A 15,276-nucleotide genomic window follows, 5' to 3' on the forward strand; every position below is an offset into this window, starting at 1 on the left:
GCAGCTAAATGTTTTTAACATATTTTGAGAGAAGACGCGAGTCCTCTTTAACGTAGTGCGTTTACCAAGTAAGCAAGAAATTCATTTAGACAATGAATTCATTGTTATTTTTCAATCTCAAATTGCTGTTTACAAATGTACAACACTCTCGTTTATTGCAGAAACAGATCGTTGCTCCCGTCCGCCAAATATACCAAATGCGAATGTTAGCAACGTGACTGAAAACAAAGTTACGGTATCTTGTAAGGAAGAATTTTTTGGAACCACCGCCAACGAAGAGCTTCTGTGTGAAAATGGAACTTGGGCAGAATCTAAAATAAATTGCACAAATAAGCCACAGGATGACGGTTCAGATCCGCTGGACACGAACCTGGGTAAGCTTCATTTATGTCAATTATGCTTTAGAGAAAGACATCACTATAACATAATTTTCTGCAACTCTTTATACGTTAACTCTTGTATAGAAATAAGCAAATAATCTTAGTAAATCATTTAACAATACAAATTTGGAGATCAGTAATAATTTATTCAAAACTAACAGTTATTAGTTTCTCATAACTTCGCTTATCTAGCGTTGCTCGGATAAGCGAAATTATTCAAAGCTAAAAGACAATTGCGAATAACTAATCTATACTATAAATTGCAGTGTTCTTGATTGCTTGATTGATTGATTGAGTGTCGGCAGATTCACTCGAGAACGGTGCAGTGGAATCGCGTGAGATTCAGCACAGAGCGGCAGCATTATCTCTTTATTACCCACTAGGGGTCAAACAAAGAAGGGACAATACAACTGATTGGTGTCAGATAAAACTATGGAGTTACGTATAATGCGAAACAATTAAAAGTTTGGTGATTAAAAATATAATGAAATCGGAGAAATCGAATGTTACAATATACAAAGCACAAAACAACATAGACAGATGAAGTGGGGGACTGGGTTACGCTCCGACCCCACGAACCCCATCCCACCACTGACACTTTTGAAGACACCTATGGCGTATTCAATTATACTCTTTCACTCGCAACACTCGAGCGACATATTTCCATCTTGCATCCAAACTTCCTGACCCGACGCCATTTAGGAAGCGCCCCTGCTTCCAACTCGACGACAGGCCGCGTACATTTAAACATCCAATATGAACAGCCATAAGTGTCTTACCTTAGTCGGTGTCTGGCAGGGGGGAAACCCCCGCCTCTTCCACTCTATCTGAGGCCTGTGGAGTCGGAGGAATAAAGTTCTCCACCATAATTGGCACGTAGTCCAATCTTGGGACCCCGATATCTCTTCTATAGTTATTGCTGAGTATATTAAAAATTCTCATAGTTGTTTTATAGACGGCTTTGCCCTTTTTTTCTTCTATTTTTTTCATTTGTCCTTTATCTATCGTTGCCAGGTGGTTCATCAGCTCTCTGTTTGAGGTTCGAACCACCATGTGAACACCACATTTTTTATTTTTTTTCCTTATCTTTCGTTGGGGAGGGTTGTTTTAACTTTCTTTTGTTGGACACAGTAGTCCAACCCTCTCCAACCTTTTCCGCTGGCACAGGTGTTTGATCCTTTTTCGTTTCCTGTTCTTCTTCTACTACTTCTGGATCCTTCCTTTTTTTTCTTGTTTCCTTCCTTTTTTCTTCTGTTTCCTTCCTTTTTTCTTCTTGGCTAGTTTTTCCTTCCTCTGTCTTCTGATTACAGTTCGCCCTGAGGTGGCCCTTCTTGACACACTGGAAGCAACGAGGTTTGAGGCCTTCCACCGACACGACTAATCGTGTGCCGCCAACCTCAAAACTTTCAATTATTTCCTCCAGTGTGGCCTGTTCCGCTTGAATTGTCATTTTTAGGGCCTGGCCGTATCGCAGTCTTGGTTCAATCACAGTTGCGTCCAATATTGTAATTCTGTCTTCCAGGCCCATTGTTGTTGCGGCGACTAGCCACTCTGGGTCCACCTCAGGGGGAATGTTCTGTATTGTTATTTGTGATGTTCTCCTACCCATGTACAGTGGTAGGAGAACCACATTTTCCGTTCCCAGGGACTCTACAGAATAGAGTCGGGCAGCTTCCTCTGACTCCATTCTCACCTCTACCGTAGCATAACGCTTGCCTCTGGTGATATAAGTAATTTTTTCCAGTATCTGTTTCAGGTACTTTTCGATCTCGGCCTCCGAGACGTACTCTATTTTCTTTTCTTTTTCGCTGTACATCTTGAATATTAGCGTTTCCTTCTCTATTCTTTCCATAAAACTTTGGGGATGGGGTTGCGATAACGCCGTGCCCCTCCCTTTTCATCATGTGTTTATGTTTCTCAACATTACTGATGTTGACCTTTTTTTTTCTTGTCGCCAGCGACCGCTGCAAAATCCGATTTTTTCCTTGATTTTTCCTTTTCATTTTCGTTTACTTCTTTCAGGCTTTCTGCCTCAATATTCCCTTTTGCCAATGCTGGCCAATTTTTTGCAATCACCTGCTGTCTATCCCTGTCACATACTTCTTCGTTTTCCTGTCCAAAAACGAAATTTCTTGTTTCAGCCATCGTGTAGGTCTCCCTACACGGGGAAACCGTTGCCGGTTTCACCAACTGTAACAAAAAATTTTTCCTTTTTTTTTCACAAGTTAACAATTAAAGTTAACAACACAATAACACAGTCAAAATCAACAAAAATATTCCACTTGTAGGATAACAATCCACACTATTCAAAAGACGTCAAAGAAATTCAGCCCAGAGCGGCAGCATGGTCCGCTCATGTTCAGGAGATTTTTATTGCCCTCCAACTCCCATGGTTACCGAGATAATCGATTATTACTTTTTAAGATAGGAATATCCCATTCAAAGTGGGGAGGGGCGATTTTGTTGCCTTTCCCATACGCGAAATTTTAATAAAAACCAGCACAATAAAGATTATTTTTTTCCAAGTAATGTGGCTGGGTTTGTTTTTCGAAAATTTTAATCAGAGGCACAGAAAAAAAATAATTTTAATTTTTTGTGCATTAAAAAAAAAGAGCTATAGCTTACGCTCTTTCTAATTACTATGTTTTTTTTAACTTCAGTTACAAATGTCTTCAAACGTCGACATTCAAACAGCTTTTCCATATTGAGACAAACGGACTCTGCACAATTGTATCCATCCGGGAACGCGTTTTCAATAATTGAAATTCACAATTCTAATCAGTGTACATGAACGCCCAATCTATGATTGATCTTGAATAGTTTCGATTAACATTCTTGTGTCGCCAATACAACAACCGCACTACCATATATTTTTCTTTTAGGGCGAGGTTATACCACAAATAAGGTTCCGTGACTACATGGGGCTATGGGTACACACGTGAAGTTAGATTTACAATATCGACCCGCAAAATCCTTAGCATCGTATTGTTTTGGGGTTGTTCTTACTTTATTTTTGTTTTTGGAATTTTTGTTTTTTTTTATTTTTAGTTCTTTTTATTATTCAAAATATACATAGGAAATAGCCTTTAACCAAATCCACCACACTGCCCGAGTGAAACCGGGAAAAACAGCTAGTATCTCATAAGAGTGACATGGGTTTCCCGTATAATACAAGTATGAGCTCTGTGATTATTGGAAAATTGTATTTAGAATTCTGAGACAAAATAAGTTTTCTTTAGTGCTAATATTTGGGAGATTACCTGCTATTTTATTGACTAGTCGTAAATGAAGTAAAGCTTCATCCTCAATGTTTTGACACCAACTACCGATCTTAAGGTGAATAGAAGTGACTAGAGAGATCCGTGTGATAGCAAATTAGCTGTGTTGAATGCAATTGTTAAAGAGCTGAACAGTAGCGTTATTGAAGTAAGTTACCTGGACCGTTGAAGTGGAACTAAAAAAAGGAAGAAATTTCCTGTGAAAATGGAAGACGAACAGAATCTAAAATAAACTTGTCTGGTAAGTTTTCTAGGGTGAATGAAGAAGAAGAAAAAAGTTGATTGCTGTATTGAGTGTAACGATTTATATGACTGATCAGAGATTCATATCGTTTTATGAGATGCATTTTGATGAGTTCATCTCCGAAAACAATTCTCAGATGATTTTCTAACTATATGTTTATAAAACCTGAGAAAACTGATAGCTGCTACCTACACTGTAGGCATGATTCACGGTTGTAAACACAAAGCAAAAGGAAATTATTGAGTGCTTCTTTGTTGTTGTTGTTTACACCCAATACAGCCCTTAGCCCAGATTGAGTGGACATACGGAAAAAGACATTTCCACCATAAACATCTTATCTTCTCAGACACTGTGTAACCCTAGATCACATCATTCAATGCGGATTATTTTTCAGCAAGGAACTGAGGGAAATTTGGCTGCTATTTCTTGTAACTTGAGCCAACACGTAAAGGTTCCCTCTTGAGTGTTTCGTTAGCTTAGAGTGTTAGCTTACAGGGTTCGACATCTTGCTTGTATTTTTATAGCTGTCTTGTAGAGTGTTTTCTGTTGACATGTCGTGAAGCCAACTCTTTAGTAGTGTCTCTCCAAGTTCGTTTTAACTTCTGTTTTATAAGCCTTCGCACACATAGCCTTCAATCAGGATTCTCACTCAGCATAGCCAAGCTGCGGACACATCTGAAGTGAAACACGAAATGCTTCCACAGAGATCAGCATTGCAGCTAAATGTTTTTAACATATTTTGAGAGAAGACGCGAGTCCTCTTTAACGTAGTGCGTTTACCAAGTAAGCAAGAAATTCATTTAGACAATGAATTCATTGTTATTTTTCAATCTCAAATTGCTGTTTACAAATGTACAACACTCTCGTTTATTGCAGAAACAGATCGTTGCTCCCGTCCGCCAAATATACCAAATGCGAATGTTAGCAACGTGACTGAAAACAAAGTTACGGTATCTTGTAAGGAAGAATTTTTTGGAACCACCGCCAACGAAGAGCTTCTGTGTGAAAATGGAACTTGGGCAGAATCTAAAATAAATTGCACAAATAAGCCACAGGATGACGGTTCAGATCCGCTGGACACGAACCTGGGTAAGCTTCATTTATGTCAATTATGCTTTAGAGAAAGACATCACTATAACATAATTTTCTGCAACTCTTTATACGTTAACTCTTGTATAGAAATAAGCAAATAATCTTAGTAAATCATTTAACAATACAAATTTGGAGATCAGTAATAATTTATTCAAAACTAACAGTTATTAGTTTCTCATAACTTCAAAACTAAAAGACAATTGCGAATAATTGTGAGTAACTAAGTGAATATAACACAATTATTATACAATATAGGCCATGGCCTAATGGAGGGAGGGGTCATGTGATTTACTTTATTGGTTATTTTTCATGTAGCCCTGGATCTAACAAATCAGAAAATTGATGTTGCTAGCAAAAAACTGGGATGGAAGATATCACGCCAACTTTTACAGCTGGAGGCAGAAAATTAGGAGCATGGAAAATTGAAACAGCTCTAACTTTGCAACTCTTCACCAAAATATTTCAAATGACCACTTAAAATGATTGATTGGTCAAGATCAACAAGTTCATGCAAATGATAAGCGAATTCATTCTGTAAAAAGGTCACCACACGTCAAAAAGTCACGAACTTTGACCTTTACCTATATTTCTCGTATTCACGGGTTTTATTTATCACCAAGACCATATAATGTTTTTTTTTTATTGAAAATTAATGAAACGAAATTTTACATGTGATTTTTAATACCAGAAGTAAAACAAAAAATGAAAAGAAGTAGTGTTTACCCCGTAGAATGTGAGATATTTCTGCACTTTTACAAAATCTAGCAAGTGGTACTTTGAAATCTTTCATTGACTCATTCCAAATGACCACAAAAGATGATATTTGATTGGATTTATAAAATGAAACATCAAATTATTCAAATATCTTCATCAAAGAGGTTGTTGAAGTCAAAAGTAAACAAAAGTTGACCCTATCCACACTATAGCAGTTTGTTATACATGTTCGTTATGAAATGTGCCATACAATTTTAATATTGAAACAAATGCCGTCTTGTATAATACTTTCTATCTCTCAAGTTTAAACAAGATCCATTTCAAGTGTTGCGGCAGTTACCTTCCTTCCTAGGAGGTACATACACAGAATTAAAACAATGGGTGTACGAGTTTGCTTTAAAGTTGAGTCAGAAATTTCAGCGGAGCACCTTTCAGATCATTAAAATTTGAATTGACACATTTCCAGTAAGCATTTATCCGAATTCTTGCCTGATTGTATCATATTTTCATGACAGTTATATTTGTTCTTAGTTTCATTAACTTTGTAATGCAGATGGACTTCGTACCATCCACACACGTCACATAATTGTCAAAGATGATAACATTATTTGTAAACCATCATTTCAAGTGTCCGATTAATAATCATCACCATTACTTTCAGTATCACTGTCCGATCCTACTCTGTCAAGGAAATCACTTTCACTAAGTTCACTGTCACTATCAGGGTCAGAATCTGATGCGCAAGTTTCATCTTTAACTTCTTCCAGAATACCCACTATACTGATGGAGCATCACTTCACCATCTGTCCACTCCGGCTTCATGATTCCAGCTTCCATTGTCCATCTGGTCTAGGCACTGAAAGCTTTGCAATGTTCGCGAGCTTCCATATCCTGGTCTAGAAGTTGCTTCGCCGAACATGTTGCTCGAGGACGTTTCTACATGAAACGAGATCGAATTACCTAGATTTTGTGAAATCATCCTTCCCATTGCACTTTGCTTGCAGGGTTGTGAACCGCAATGTATTCACCTTTTGTTGTCCTTTTGTTACCATACAGCACACATGTGAACCTCTCCAGTTCATTCATAACCTTCTCGTCGAATTCCCAAGACTCCCCAAACTTGGAGAATGCTTTCTGGAATGATTCATCTGTTTCAGCGACTTTCAATCCCTTCACTTTCCCCTTCCCTTTGAAGGCACTGGTACTATCGCACCCGGTGAAGGCATAATAACCCAGCAATGCAGAACAGGGAACCAGCGTGGAAGACGTAGCCAACTTGGTCAGATCGATACAGCGTCGTGTGTTGCCCTTTCCAGTTTCAAACAGAATTTGAAGTTCTTCCAAGAATCTAGTATGGTGAAGTAAAACGAAAAATGTCTGAATCGGAAATCTTCACGCGGTGGGAAGGATGATTTCACAAAATCTAGGTAATTCGATCTCGTTTCATGTAGAAACGTCCTCGAGCAACATGTTCGGCGAAGCAACTTCTAGACCAGGATATGGAAGCTCGCGAACATTGCAAAGCTTTCAGTGCCTAGACCAGATGGACAATGGAAGCTGGAATCATGAAGCCGGAGTGGACAGATGGTGAAGTGATGCTCCATCAGTATAGTGGGTATTCTGGAAGAAGTTAAAGATGAAACTTGCGCATCAGATTCTGACCCTGATAGTGACAGTGAACTTAGTGAAAGTGATTTCCTTGACAGAGTAGGATCGGACAGTGATACTGAAAGTAATGGTGATGATTATTAATCGGACACTTGAAATGATGGTTTACAAATAATGTTATCATCTTTGACAATTATGTGACGTGTGTGGATGGTACGAAGTCCATCTGCATTACAAAGTTAATGAAACTAAGAACAAATATAACTGTCATGAAAATATGATACAATCAGGCAAGAATTCGGATAAATGCTTACTGGAAATGTGTCAATTCAAATTTTAATGATCTGAAAGGTGCTCCGCTGAAATTTCTGACTCAACTTTAAAGCAAACTCGTACACCCATTGTTTTAATTCTGTGTATGTACCTCCTAGGAAGGAAGGTAACTGCCGCAACACTTGAAATGGATCTTGTTTAAACTTGAGAGATAGAAAGTATTATACAAGACGGCATTTGTTTCAATATTAAAATTGTATGGCACATTTCATAACGAACATGTATAACAAACTGCTATAGTGTGGATAGGGTCAACTTTTGTTTACTTTTGACTTCAACAACCTCTTTGATGAAGATATTTGAATAATTTGATGTTTCATTTTATAAATCCAATCAAATATCATCTTTTGTGGTCATTTGGAATGAGTCAATGAAAGATTTCAAAGTACCACTTGCTAGATTTTGTAAAAGTGCAGAAATATCTCACATTCTACGGGGTAAACACTACTTCTTTTCATTTTTTGTTTTACTTCTGGTATTAAAAATCACATGTAAAATTTCGTTTCATTAATTTTCAATAAAAAAAAAACATTATATGGTCTTGGTGATAAATAAAACCCGTGAATGCGAGATATATAGGTAAAGGTCAAAGTTCGTGACTTTTTGACGTATGGTGACCTTTTTACAGAATGAATTCGCTTATCATTTGCATGAACTTGTTGATCTTGACCAATCAATCATTTTAAGTGGTCATTTGAAATATTTTGGTGAAGAGTTGCAAAGTTAGAGCTGTTTCAATTTTCCATGCTCCTAATTTTCTGCCTCCAGCTGTAAAAGTTGGCGTGATATCTTCCATCCCAGTTTTTTGCTAGCAACATCAATTTTCTGATTTGTTAGATCCAGGGCTACATGAAAAATAACCAATAAAGTAAATCACAAGGGTGGTGCACCATGACACCACCCCTCTAGCCCATAGCCTAATAGCTATAGTAAAATCTGAACGTTTCATCTCGTACGTATGTTTGTGTTAGAAATACGTCCGAGTTAGTACATATGTAGGCAAAGTAATATTAAAAAGAAATAATATTATTTTCTACTATAAGCACAAGGCCTGAAATTTAGGGGAGGGGGATAGTCTATTACATCGGCCCCATTACTCAAATGATACTTTATCGATGAAAGGCAAAGTCGACCTCAGCGGAATTCGACCTCAGAACGTAAAGACGGACGAAATGCCGCTAAACATTATGCTCGAAGTGCTAACGATCCGACAGCTCGCTGCCTTACAAAAGTATAAGATTATAAGAAAATTATAAGGCGATGAACTAGCAGAATCGTTAGCACGCTGAATGAAATGCTTAGCGGCATTTCGTCCGTCTCCACGTTCTGAATTCAAATTCCGCCGAGCTCGACTTTGCCTTTCATCCTTTCGAGGTCTTTAAAATAAGTACCAGTTGAGTACTGGGGTTAATGTAATCGACTTACCCCACTCTTGAAATTGCTGGTCTTGTGCCAAATTTTGAAATATATTCAAAGATATAAGAAAATTATAAAGTGGTGATCTGGCTGAATCGTAAGCATACCAGACAAAATACTTAGCGGCATTTCGTCCGTCTTTACGTTCTGAGTTCAAATTCTGCCGAGGTCATCTTTGTCTTTTATCATTTCGGTATCGATAAAATAAGCATCAGCTGAACTATGATGTTGATGTAAGCGACGTATTCTCTCCCGCTGACGTTGTGCCAAAATTTGAAAACAATATTGTAAGAAAATATGAAGTGATAATATAACTGTTGCTAAAATATGAAATATTTTCACTGCGTAATTCTAGATAACGAGATCAAAACACATATACAGTGAAAAAAATCATTTAAACAGGAATGATTTGGTAGTGGGTTTGAGGGTGGGGTTTGGAATAACACCTTGCAATGCATAACATCCCATACGTAGCTGCTGAGACCATGTTCGATGTTTAAATTTTGTTGTAGTTCGCTTGAAGCCTTGTAATATCGAAGAAGGTAAAAAAATAGAAAATATTTAAATTTAGATTATGATCATGTGTATGCAATAGTCTTCAATCAAGAGCATGCTCGCCGTTTTTCTGGGTTTTTTTTTCCACATACGAGATATTGTGCATCGATAATTCGTACCTCAGGGCCAAACCGTCAATCGAGAGTTCTACTGCAACGTTTTGAAGCGTTTGAGGGAGGACATTCGGCGAAAGCGACCTGTCGAACGCGAAGAATTGGATTCTTCATGACAACAATGCACCTTGTCACCGAGCTCTCCTCCCTCTTGAGAAACTCACCAAAAGCAACATGGTGTCGCTTCCACACCTGCCCAATTCGCCAGATTTAGAACCTGCGGACTGCCATCTATTCCTCAAGATGAGGAGGCAGTTCAAAGATCGCCATTTTAACACCGCTGTCAAGATCCAGAGCTACTCACAGAAGGTCTTCGATTCGCTTACGGAAAACGACTTTCAGGCCGGATTCCAAAAGTGGGAGGAACGCTGGGACTGGTGTATTGCTGCGCAAGGTGACTATTTCGAAAGAGAATTCCTTGTGCGTCGGTAGTGTTGCATTGTTGTGAAGTGCATCGTAGATTGCATCGCAGTATAGTGCTTTCTGTAGCAGGTCGATGGAGGGTGCATCTTGGTGGTGACGAAGGTTGTCATCAATTTTCTTTGGTTCAGCGACTGTAGTTATTCTAGTTCTTTAGCTCGAATCAGCAAAAATGCAGAAGGTAGTAATTCTTTCGCTGGAGGTCGACAGTTGTAACTGTTGGTAATGCTGTTTCAGAAGGCAGCAATTCTCTTGCTCGGGGTCACCAATTATAACGGTTTTATGTTAGAGTCGGAGGTTACCAATTGTAACGGTTAGGTTGTTGTGAAGTTACCAATTGTAACGATAAATGTTAGTTTGTGTAGCGAAGATAATTTTGTGTAGTTACCAATTGTAACGGTTGTAAGATGAACGAAGAACAGTGATCGAAGTTGTAAAGAAATATTTATTTACCGTTACTTTAATAAATGCCATACCATGACGGGTAGGTTAGTGTAATAGTATAACACAGTTCGTAAAGCATGCAAGGTAAAGAAAGTTAATTTCGGCCTGTGTATGTGTGTACACGATCTTGTAGCAGTATATAGACAGAGATGGTAATGTTACAAAGAAACGGAAGTGAGCTAGTGAAAGTCATAAAGTCGAGGGAGTTTGTGTCTCATAGTTGTCTGGTTGTAACCTTCTTTCTCCCTCTGGTCGTTTTGTCTTTAGTGGCTGCCTGCTTGTGACTATATCTCTAGATGTCCGTTCACTAACTAATTGAGTTGTCACTAGCTGCTTCGCTCTGTCGTCGCCAAGTGACTACTGGTTGAGTCGTCACCGACTAGTGACTAGACTAAATTTTTCTTGGGGTTTCCTTGCTTTTATAACAATCGAGAAGATAGATATATTATTGAGAACAATAGATTTAGTTCGTGGTCTTGTTATCTTTATTCTAGATTTTGGTGATATAGAAGAGGTTAGAAAGGGTCAAGTGGTGAAGACATTGTTTCGGCCTAGCTAAAGGCCTCTGGAAAATATTAAACTGCTGTCAGAGAAAAACTATCGTTCCACCGTGGGAAAAGTTTTGTTGCAGTGTTAATTTAAATTTGGCTATGGTGGATCGAATCCACTTTATGCATGCAAGGTCCACTACATAGAAATATTTGAGAATCTTGAACAACGCTGTTATAATTTTATTACACGCGAAGAAAGAACGATAGATGAAACGAGATGAGGAATAGTATTCCGTATTTACTAGTTTTTCAATTTAAAACGTTGTTGTGTTTAATTTCCTATGCAAGTACACCAGTTTTTTTTTTGTTTTTTTTTTTGTATTTAAACTCTAGTACATTCAAGTGCACTGTAAGATCAAAAGAATTGAGGACTGCTAGAAGGGACTAAGTCGTTGTATCGTAAAGATATATGTAACTAGGGACGGTGACCTCTTTCTTTCTCCTTAAACCTAGGTTTAGCAATGGATAAATACACAGTTCTGCTTCTGAGGACATGGCCTGCGCTTTGTTAGAAGACAATGCCCTAAGAGTCTTCGGGCAGTAGTTCGGTACCGTATCGATTCACCCAATTATTACTTCTCACAATAATCTATAAATATTTTATAAGCAAATCGAAAAAAGAAAAGAAAAATGCTTCAAAGAAGTAAAAATACAATATGAAAACTATGCAGACGGTGGCGACGGTGACGACGGTGGCAGTGGTAATGCAGAGTTTGGTAGTTGAGATGGTGATATGATGATTTTGTTTAAGTTGTTATTGTTATTTGTTTAGTCACAGGTCAACTCTAATTAAGCAGGCATATGATCAAAAGGCGTTCCAACGGTTAACACTCTATTTGTTTGTATATTGTGGACAAAGCTGTCCTTGTTTATTTGAGAAGGTAAAATGTGTATTGATCTGAGTGAAATTCGTCCTACTATTTTTAGCAGGTCGAACTAGTGAGTAGAGGCTCCCTTGTTAGTTCGTTACTGATAACGTTTAAAGTGATAACGATAATGATGGCGGTCGAAAGTATATCAAGTAACGCAGTATTAGTGTTTCATTCACTGAATAAAAGTTTATTATTTTATACGGAACATTTGGCCAGATAGCCTGACATACATAATGCAAAAACATTGCTATGAACATGTATGCTTCAAACACTACTCTATATATAATTCATTGAAATTTATTTTACTCTGAAATAGTTAATCGAAATTATTGAAAGATGCATGGAAATATTCCAACTTGACTTTTATGATGTTGTAGGCAAAATACCAAAATATTCTGTAAGAGATTCACACATTCGCACACATACGCCCATAGCATACTGAAGTACATGCACACACAACATATGCATACATAAATATAGGCATGTAAATATATATATGCATATATACAACTATATATATATATATATATATATATATATATATATATATATATATATATATATTATCCGAAGTGTACAGTATTATATATCCATTACAGCTGATCTTACCAATCGGTTTCGTGCTCGGAGTACAATGGAGTTTTAGGTAACAATCTGATTATATAACCCTACGCTCATCAGAGGTAGCCGATATGGAATGAAATATGGCGACTGCTCTCTATTGTTGCAGGTGAAATGACATATCCCGTTTGCGGTTGCTGTGAAAGGATGATGAAACGAACTGGGTAGGGGATTTAGCAAAGAGTTCTGTTCTTTGTTACAGAGACATTGCCACTAGGTACTAAGGGACAGAACTTTTAACTAAATCCTCTACCCTGTTCATTTCATCATCCTATAGGAAAGTGGTTATACACCATTAGGGGTATACCCGCTTTCGTACATTAAATTCTGAAGAAACAACGGAACGCAGATTCTGAACTATCAACACAACAATATTTATTTACAGAGGAAATAGGCAGCACTTCGCCCTTTGGTTGCTGAGACGCCGTCAGTGATGTTGGTGGTTATCTGTCCAGCTCCAGAGCTGGAATGTTGGAAAGAGCTGTCTCCAGAGTTGGAATGTTGGAGAGACTGCTTGACACGTCCAGGCTCATGGTCGGCCGGCCGAGAAAGAGAATGAATCAGGGCGCGAAACTTGAATCTCGAATGACCACGCATGCGCACGAGACTCCTCCTGCATTCCTTCCGGAACCAGTCCCTGCGCATGCGTGGATAAGCCTTCCGGAACGTCGTCTGCTAGTAAGGCGTTACTACAATCCTTTCACAGCAATCGCAAACCGGATATGTCCTTTCACCTCCAACAATAGAGAGCAGTCACCATATTTCATTCCATATCGGCTACATCTGATGAGCGTAGGGTTATATAATCAGATTGTTCTTTAACACTCCGTTGTACCCCTAGCGCGAAACCGATTGGTAAGATCAGCTGTGATGGATATATAATAGTGTGCACTTCAGATAATATACTCACTCTATTGACAGATATACGAGTGCACCTTTTCCCTGACTTATGGCCTTTTAGAAGACTTACACACGTAAGCACATACTGCAACACACCGTGGAGTACATTGCAATAAGTCGTACTCGTCTTGTGCCATATATATATATATATATATATATATATATATATATATATATATATAATGTAGTGGATCGTGCATGCATAAAGTGGATTCGATCCACTATAGCCAAATTTAAATCAACACTGCAACAGAACTTTTCCCATGGTGGAACAATGGTTTTTCTCTGACAGCAGTCTTATATTTTCCAGATGCCTTTAGCTAGGCCGAAACAATGTCTTCACAACTTGACCCTTTCTAACCTCTTCTAAAATCTAGAATAGAGATAACAAGACCACCAACTAAATCTATTGTTCTCAATAATATATCTATCCTTCTAGATAGTTATAAAAACAAGAGGCCCCAAGCAAAACGGCAGTAGTTACTTGGCGACAACAGAGCGAAGCAGCTAGTGACAACTCAATTAGTTAGTGAACGGACATCTAGAGATATAGCCACAAGCAGGCAGCCACTAAAGACAAACGACCAGAGGGAGAAAGAAGGTTACAACCAGACAACTATGAGACACAACTACCCACACTCTACAACTTTCACTAGCTCACTTTCTTTTCTCTGTAACATTACCATATCTCTGTCTATTTACTACTACAAGATCGTGTACACACATATACAGGCCGAAATTAACTTTCTTTACCTTGCATGCTTTACGAACTGTGTTATACTATTACACTAACCTACCCGTCGTGGTATGGCATTTATTAAAGTAACGGTAAATAAATATTTCTTTACAACTTCGATTACTGTTCATCGTTTCTCTTACAACCGTTATATATATATATATATATATATATATGTTGTTGTACTTGGGGATGGTCATATTGCCAGTTTAGCCAATAAAAACACACGCACTGTATATTTGGTGTTAATTTGCTTCAGCTTTATATTACATTAATCTTAATCTTATTTCGGCCAGAGTTCTTTCGTCACACTTCTGTGACCTCATCAGTGGTCCTTTGTTTCCTTCTTTCTTATGTGTGTCTCACCTTGGCTAAACTGGCAATATGACCATCCCCAAGTACAACAACATCTGTTTCAACACACGATTTCACATCAAAAATCTTGCAAAACAAATATATATATATATATATATATATATATATATATATATATATATATATATATATTTATTTATTTATTTACACACATTTATGTACGTCCGTCGGTTACGACGACGAGGGTTCCAGTTGATCTGATCAGCGGAACAGCCTGCTCGTGAAATTAACGTGCAAGTGACTGAGCACTCTACAGACACGTGTACCCTTAATGTAGTTCTCGGGGAGATTTGGCGTGACACAGTGTGACAAGGCTAGCCCTTTGAAATACAGATACAACAGAAACAGGAAGAAAGAGTGAGAGAAAGTTGTGGTGGAAGAGTACAGCAGGGTTCGCCACCATTCCCTGCTGGAGCCTTGTGGAACTTTAGGTGTTTTCGCTCAATAAACACTCACAACGCACGGTCTGGGAGTCGAAACCGCGATCCTATGACCGCGAGTCCGCTGCCCTAACCACTGGGCCATTGCGCCTCCACACATACAAACATATATACATACATATAGACACATATAGATATATGTGTAACTTGGGTTTTGGCTTTTGCGGGGGCAAAACCATGTCTA

At 38.2% G+C, this 15,276-nt stretch overlaps 1 protein-coding gene across 1 annotated transcript in view; it reads left to right on the forward strand.

Annotated features, from left to right (window-relative positions):
* LOC106883020 (complement factor H) overlaps positions 1-15,276 on the forward strand; it is a 49,945-nt gene that overhangs the window by 10,501 nt on the left and 24,168 nt on the right. The window contains exons 3-4 of the mRNA XM_089348639.1: positions 162-374; positions 4,779-4,991. Of these exons, the coding sequence (XP_089204765.1) occupies positions 162-374; positions 4,779-4,991 (426 nt within the window). The remainder of the gene's footprint in view (positions 1-161; positions 375-4,778; positions 4,992-15,276) is intronic.

The sequence above is a fragment of the Octopus bimaculoides genome, chromosome 3 (assembly GCF_046866305.1).
Source record: "Octopus bimaculoides isolate indiv1 chromosome 3, ASM4686630v1, whole genome shotgun sequence".
NCBI lineage: Eukaryota > Metazoa > Mollusca > Cephalopoda > Octopoda > Octopodidae > Octopus > Octopus bimaculoides.